The sequence below is a fragment of the Notothenia rossii genome (assembly GCF_949606895.1).
Source record: "Notothenia rossii genome assembly, chromosome: 3".
Classification (NCBI taxonomy): Eukaryota; Metazoa; Chordata; class Actinopteri; order Perciformes; family Nototheniidae; genus Notothenia; species Notothenia rossii.
In genome coordinates, this window is record NC_136901.1 from 1637790 (window position 1) to 1645289 (window position 7500).

Below are 7500 nucleotides of genomic sequence, written 5' to 3' on the forward strand. Positions count from 1 at the left end.
GGGGGGGGGGCTCAGGTAACTCACCTGGAGGGACTCAGACCTCAGTTAGGGTGGGGGGGGGGGCTCAGGTAACTCACCTGGAGGGACTCAGACCTCAGTTAGGAAGGATAACGGGGATTTGAGATCACATTTTGGATTTTCTGTACCTGTTTTTACTCTTCCATTCACTTTACTTTCACCTTTCCTTCTCTGCTTCCTTTTTGCCCTCCGTCCATTTCCTACTTCCTACTTTTCCTTCCCTAGTCTCCTTTATCCTCCCTGGCTTTCCTTCCCTACCTCCTCCTCAGGTTCCTTCCTCACATCCTTGTTTTATTTCCACCTTGTAATTTCTTTCCACACTTCCTCCTTCTGTCCCCCTAACTCCTAACTTCCTTTCGTAACTGCTTGTACTCCTCCCAACTTTCTTATCTCCACTTCCTTTTCCATAATTACCTCCTCCTGCCCCAGTGTTTCCTTCCCTCTTGATGTTTCCTTATTGGTTTCCTCAGTTGCTTCCTCCTTTCCTTCTGCCCCATGTGTTTCCTTCCCTCTTGATGTTTCCTCGTTTCCTCCTCTCCTCCTGCCCCAGTGTGTCCTGCCCTCTTGATGTTTCCTTGTTTCCTCGTTTCCTCGTTTCCTCCTGCCCCAGTGTTTCCTGCCTCCTCTAAGTGACTCTGATGTTTCCTCCTCTCCTCCTGCAGCCCTTCCTTCCCCTTTCCTCACCCCTTGACTCCTCTCAGCTACCAGCACCTCCTCACCCATCATCAGAGAGGGGGTCTGGGTGCTTTTGGACACACCCCCCCCCTCTTGCATCCTCCCTCCTCGTTCTGCAGCCGCCCCCCCCCCCTCCGCTCACAGCGACCTCGACACAAAGGTACAAAACAGATATATAAAACATATATTCTGCATCTTCACACTTTAAAAATATATTTGAGTAATGAACTTGAATCCCTCAGAACCACGGAGGAGGACCCGTCCAGTCAGCAGCACCGTCGACCCCGTCTTCACCAAGAGGTCAAAGGTCAAGTCTGAGGGGGCGGGACTTAGGCCGCTGTCTCCCTGCTCACCGGTATGTAAAGAAATTTTGTACGCGTTCCTGTTTTTTCTTTTACTTTCACCTTTCCTTCTCTACTTCCTTTTTGCCATACGTCGGTTTCCTACTTCCTACTTTTCCTTCCCGAGTCTCCTTTATCCTCCCTGGCTTTCCTTCCCTCCTCCTCAGGTTCCTTCCTCACATCCTTGTTTTGTTTCCTACTTTTTCATTTATTTCCCACTTTCCTCTCCTTGCTTCCTACCCCTCCTCAATGTACCTTGTATAACTCTCCTTGTTGTGCTTCCTTGCCTCATTTCATTCCTGAGCTGCTTGTTCTTTTGTCCCTACTTTATTTCCTTCCCAAACTCCCTACATCCTAATTTCCTTCCCTACCCTCTTATTCCTTTCTTCCAGGCGTCGTACTTTCTCCTTTCCTTATTTACTTCCCCTCTATGGCTCCTTCATTGCTTCCTCCTTTCCTAGCCCCAGAGTTTCCTGCCTCCTCGAGTGTGAGGGATTGTTAGAAAGTGAGATTTTCTGAAGTCAAACATATTTTTGGGGGGGGAATTCCAAACCATTTGTAAAGGAGTATATGAAAGGAAAGGAAAGACATTAAGTCTAAGTCAGGTGTGCCGAATAAAGCCCCTCTGAGGAGCGGAGCCGATCAGATGGAGCTTTGGGATAAAGAGTTCATTTTACAGATATCCCTCTTTGCTGACCCCCTGCTGTGACCTGTGGCCCCCGGGAGCCTCCCCCCCCCCCCCCTCTCTCTTCATGTTATAAAGCACAAACTCCTCCTGATAAGCCCCCCCCCCCCTTTAGTGTAAACTGTGCCACGGCGCTTCATTTCCATGAAAGATGGTGCGGAGCTGCTTTTCTGCTTCTTTTGACAAATCTGCAGCGAGCAGCGTCTGGGGGCCGAGGAGTGATGAGGGGAGCGAGGAGGGGGGGGGGAACATGCTGCAGTCAGCACTGTGTGTGTGTGTGTGTGTGTGTGTGTGTGTGTGTGTGTGTGTGTGTGTGTGTGTGTGTGTGTGTGTGTGTGTGTGTGTGTGTGTGTGTGTGTGTGTGTGTGTGTGTGTGTGTGTGTGTGTGTGTGTGTGTGTGTGTGTGTGTGTGTGTGTGTGTGTGTGTGTGTGTGTGTGTGCTTATTGTCTCTGAGATTTAGACATCAGGCGAGTTCTCTGGACTCTATGGAAAGTACAGTAGTGATGTTTTGGAATTGTTTTAGAACTATTGGCTCATCTCTGCATTTTTTTTTTTTATGAGGTGTAAGCGAAGGGAAAATGTGTCATGACATTTTTTGAATTGTAATTCACTCATTTGGACACTTTTAGAACGTTTTTAGGAATTGAATTGAATTGTTTGGGAAAGTAAATACATTTTTAAAAGGTTAGGATTTCCTTTTGAATTATGAGGACCTTTAAGAGATTGAGGACAATATTAAAACATTGCGATGATGTTTAAAAGAGGCAGCATAACGTTATAAAATATAGACAGATTTTGAGGTACATTTTGTCAGCATTTGAAAGTGAGTTAATCTTAAAGAGACATATTAGTAACTTGCAACCTTTAAGAAAAGAGGGGACTTAAAATGAAGAATATATTTCAGAATAAGCACTTCTTTCCTTAAAAGTCGGGGCATTAATATCAACTGTTATGGGCTTTACTTCTTTGTACGATGTAGTTTTATCCGGCCAGTTTCCACCTGTGGAGAACGTTCCTCTGACTCTGATTGGTTGAAGTTCTCTGCAGAAACACAGAGGGACGTTGTGGGGTTTTAATGTTTGTGTCCTCGTGGCCCGCTGCGTAATGACAGGACAGCCGTGTGTGTGTGTGTGTGTGTGTGTGTGTGTGTGTGTGTGTGTGTGTGTGTGTGTGTGTGTGTGTGTGTGTGTGTGTGTGTGTGTGTGTGTGTGTGTGTGTGTGTGTGTGTGTGTGTGTGTGTGTGTGTGTGTGTGTGTGTGTGTGTGTGTGTGTGTGTGGGAGGACGTCAAAACAAATCTGATGCAACGTCTCAATCTGTAATTTACTGTCTCTGATAAACACGAGGCAGTGAACGGTTGCACATGTTCAGCAGAAAGGAGGAGGAGGAGGAGGAGGATGACCAGAGAGGGCTGAAGTACACATCCTTTACTCAAGTAGAAGTACACACATCCTTTACTCAAGTAGAAGTACACACATCCTTTACTCAAGTAGAAGTACACACATCCTTTACTCAGGTAGAAGTACACACATCCTTTACTCAAGTAGAAGTACAGATACTCGTGTTTAAACATACTCTGGTGAAAGTAGAAGTACTGACTAAACTTCTTTGCTCAAGTCAAAGTAAAGAACTTTGAAATGTACTTCAGTAAAAAGTACCCATAACTAGCAGCTGTTTTAAAGAGTACCTGACCTCCCTTTATATGAATAGAACAATAATGTCATTGTTAGCTAATGAATGTTTCCATGCTGACCAACGGCAACATGACAACGTTTCCATTGGTCCCTCTTCTTTAGAGAAGACCAGGAAATGATGGATACACGGATCGTGTTCAAATCAATAGGCACGCAATGACTCTAAATAATAATGATCACGCCACCAAACACACATTCAGACTAAAGGAACCAGCCTGTTTGGAAAATGAGAGAAGTAGAAAGTACAGGTATTTGAGTTCAACATGTAAGAAGTAGAAAGTACAGGTATTTGAGTTCAACATGTAAGAAGTAGAAAGTACAGGTATTTGTGTTCAACATGTAAGAAGTAGAAAGTACAGGTATTTGTGTTCAACATGTAAGAAGTAGAAAGTACAGGTATTTGTGTTCAACATGTAAGAAGTAGAAAGTACAGGTATTTGAGTTCAACATGTAAGAAGTAGAAAGTACAGGTATTTGAGTTCAACATGTAAGAAGTAGAAAGTACAGGTATTTGTGTTCAACATGTGAGAAGTAGAAAGTACAGGTATTTGAGTTCAACATGTAAGAAGTAGAAAGTACAGGTATTTGTGTTCAACATGTGAGAAGTAGAAAGTACAGGTATTTGAGTTCAACATGAGAGAAGTAGAAAGTACAGGTATTTGAGTTCAACATGTAAGAAGTAGAAAGTACAGGTATTTGAGTTCAACATGTAAGAAGTAGAAAGTACAGGTATTTGAGTTCAACATGAGAGAAGTAGAAAGTACAGGTATTTGAGTTCAACATGTAAGAAGTAGAAAGTTCAGGTATTTGTGTTCAACATGTAAGAAGTAGAAAGTACAGGTATTTGAGTTCAACATGTAAGAAGTAGAAAGTACAGGTATTTGAGTTCAACATGTAAGAAGTAGAAAGTACAGGTATTTGAGTTCAACATGTAAGAAGTAGAAAGTACAGGTATTTGTGTTCAACATGTGAGAAGTAGAAAGTACAGGTATTTGAGTTCAACATGTAAGAAGTAGAAAGTACAGGTATTTGTGTTCAACATGTGAGAAGTAGAAAGTACAGGTATTTGAGTTCAACATGTAAGAAGTAGAAAGTACAGGTATTTGTGTTCAACATGTGAGAAGTAGAAAGTACAGGTATTTGAGTTCAACATGTAAGAAGTAGAAAGTACAGGTATTTGAGTTCAACATGTAAGAAGTAGAAAGTACAGGTATTTGAGTTCAACATGTAAGAAGTAGAAAGTACAGGTATTTGTGTTCAACATGTGAGAAGTAGAAAGTACAGGTATTTGAGTTCAACATGTAAGAAGTAGAAAGTACAGGTATTTGAGTTCAACATGTAAGAAGTAGAAAGTTCAGGTATTTGTGTTCAACATGTGAGAAGTAGAAAGTTCAGGTATTTGTGTTCAACATGTGAGAAGTAGAAAGTACAGGTATTTGAGTTCAACATGTAAGAAGTAGAAAGTTCAGGTATTTGTGTTCAACATGTAAGAAGTAGAAAGTTCAGGTATTTGAGTTCAACATGTAAGAAGTAGAAAGTACAGGTATTTGTGTTCAACATGTGAGAAGTAGAAAGTACAGGTATTAGTGTTCAACATGTAAGAAGTAGAAAGTACAGGTATTTGTGTTCAACATGTAAGAAGTAGAAAGTACAGGTATTTGAGTTCAACATGTAAGAAGTAGAAAGTTCAGGTATTTGTGTTCAACATGTAAGAAGTAGAAAGTACAGGTATTTGAGTTCAACATGTAAGAAGTAGAAAGTACAGGTATTTGAGTTCAACATGTAAGAAGTAGAAAGTACAGGTATTTGAGTTCAACATGTAAGAAGTAGAAAGTACAGGTATTTGAGTTCAACATGTAAGAAGTAGAAAGTACAGGTATTTGAGTTCAACATGTAAGAAGTAGAAAGTACAGGTATTTGAGTTCAACATGTAAGAAGTAGAAAGTACAGGTATTTGAGTTCAACATGTGAAAAGAAGAAAGTACAGGTTTTTGAGTTCAACATGTAAGAAGTAGAAAGTACAGGTATTTGTGTTCAACATGTAAGAAGTAGAAAGTACAGGTATTTGAGTTCAACTTGTAAGAAGTAGAAAGTACAGGTATTTGTGTTCAACATGTAAGAAGTAGAAAGTACAGGTATTTGAGTTCAACATGTAAGAAGTAGAAAGTACAGGTATTTGTGTTCAACATGTAAGAAGTAGAAAGTACAGGTATTTGAGTTCAACATGTAAGAAGTAGAAAGTACAGGTATTTGTGTTCAACATGTAAGAAGTAGAAAGTACAGGTATTTGTGTTCAAAATGTAAGAAGTCAAAGTAAAAAGTGGTCAGAAAAGTAAGTATTGGAGTAAAGTACTGATACCAGAAACATGTACTTAATTACAGTAACGAAGTATTTGTACTCCAATACTTCCCACCTCTGGTAAAGACTGAGTTTTTCTCTAACTCACGTTTTCTTTCCACAGATCCTCGGCAGCTTCTTGGACTTAAAGGAAGACACTGAGCGGGACGAATTCAAAGCGGAGCCGGACGCCGTGTACGAGACGAACTGTCAGTGGGAGAACTGCAGCCAGACGCACGACACGCAGCAGCAGCTGGTGCACGTGAGCAAACACATAGAGGACAGAGCACCAAGATAAAACACAAGAACGATGCAGCTTCTGAAAGTTGTCTTTCAGATCAGTTTCAGAACAGTCCCCCTGAACTTCTGCTGTCTTTCTGCAGACAACAAAATGCAATGGAAATGCTATATCATGCACATTGAAGGGTCTTAGTTTAGATCAAGTGCACGTCAGTTTTGCAGTAAATGCATAGGGAGACGGTTCCCAGGTGTAACCAGATGAGATTATAGTGAAAGGATCGTACTTGTGTTCAGTCTTTCCTGGTGTCATCCTAAGTGTGAGCAGGAAAACTAAGGCAGCATTCAATCAATCAATCAATCAATCAATGTTTATTTATATAGCCCAATATCACAAATGTTACATTTGTCTCAGTGGACTTCACAGTTTGTACTGAATATCAGTATGACAATACACACCCTCTGTCCTTTGACCCTCTGTCCTTAGACCCTCTGTCCTCAGACCCTCTGTCCTTAGACCCTCACATCGTACAAGGAAAAACTTCCACAGAAACCCACAGTTTAAAGGGGAACATGGAGAAACCTCAGGGAGAGCAACAGAGGAGGGATCCCTCTCCCAGGACGGACAGACGTGCAATAGATGCCGTGTGTAAATTGAAAAGATAATACATTTGCAACATAGGTAGTCCAAATGTTTGGAAATGCATGTGTGTATAATAGGAAGATGAATCCATGAGTATATCCATCCAGGACTTATGATCCAGGACCACAGCCACGACTCAAGATCCAGGACTCGCGATCCATGACACAGGACCGCAGGATCATCCATGACTCCGGATCCCGGCGTATATAGACACCAAAAAGAAAGAAATTTGGGGAAGCTGGGTTAATCGGAACATGAGAGTACACAGGTATAGACAGAGAGAAGGAAGAAGTAAGATGTCCCCCGACAAACTAAGCCTATATCAGCAAAGCTAGGGGCTGAATCTAATCAGCCCTAACTATAAGCTTTATCAAAAAGGAAGGTCTTAAGCGCACTCTTAAAAACGGATAGGGTGTCTGCCGTCCGAACACAAACTGGAAGCTGATTCCACAAAAGTGGAGCTTGATAAGAAAAGGCTCTGGCTCCCATTGTACTTTTAGAGACTCTAGGAACAACCAACAACCCTGCATTCTTGGAACGCAATGCCCTAGTAGGACAGTAGGGTATAATGAGTTCTTTAAGGTAAGGTGGCGCCTGCCCATTAAGGGCTTTGTAGGCCAGAAGAAGAATTTTAAATTCTATCCTGTGTTCTATAGGGAGCCAGTGTAAGGCAGCCAGAACAGGAGTAATGTGGTCCCTTTTCCTAACTCTGGTTAGTACACGAGCTGCAGCATTTTGAATCAGCTGAAGCGACTTGACTGACTTCTTGATACACCCTGATAATAAGGAGTTACAATAATCCAGCCTTGAAGTAACAAATGCATGGACTAGTTTCTCTGCATCGTTTTGAGGCAAGATATGCCTGATTTT

At 41.7% G+C, this 7500-nt stretch overlaps 1 protein-coding gene across 1 annotated transcript in view; it reads left to right on the forward strand.

Annotated features, from left to right (window-relative positions):
• Positions 1 to 7500, forward strand: part of LOC307034589 (zinc finger protein GLI2-like) — a gene marked incomplete at its 5' end in the record, with an annotated part of 44551 nt that overhangs the window by 20682 nt on the left and 16369 nt on the right. The window contains 3 exons of the mRNA XM_079673420.1: positions 681 to 853; positions 936 to 1048; positions 5875 to 6012. Of these exons, the coding sequence (XP_079529546.1) occupies positions 681 to 853; positions 936 to 1048; positions 5875 to 6012 (424 nt within the window). The remainder of the gene's footprint in view (positions 1 to 680; positions 854 to 935; positions 1049 to 5874; positions 6013 to 7500) is intronic.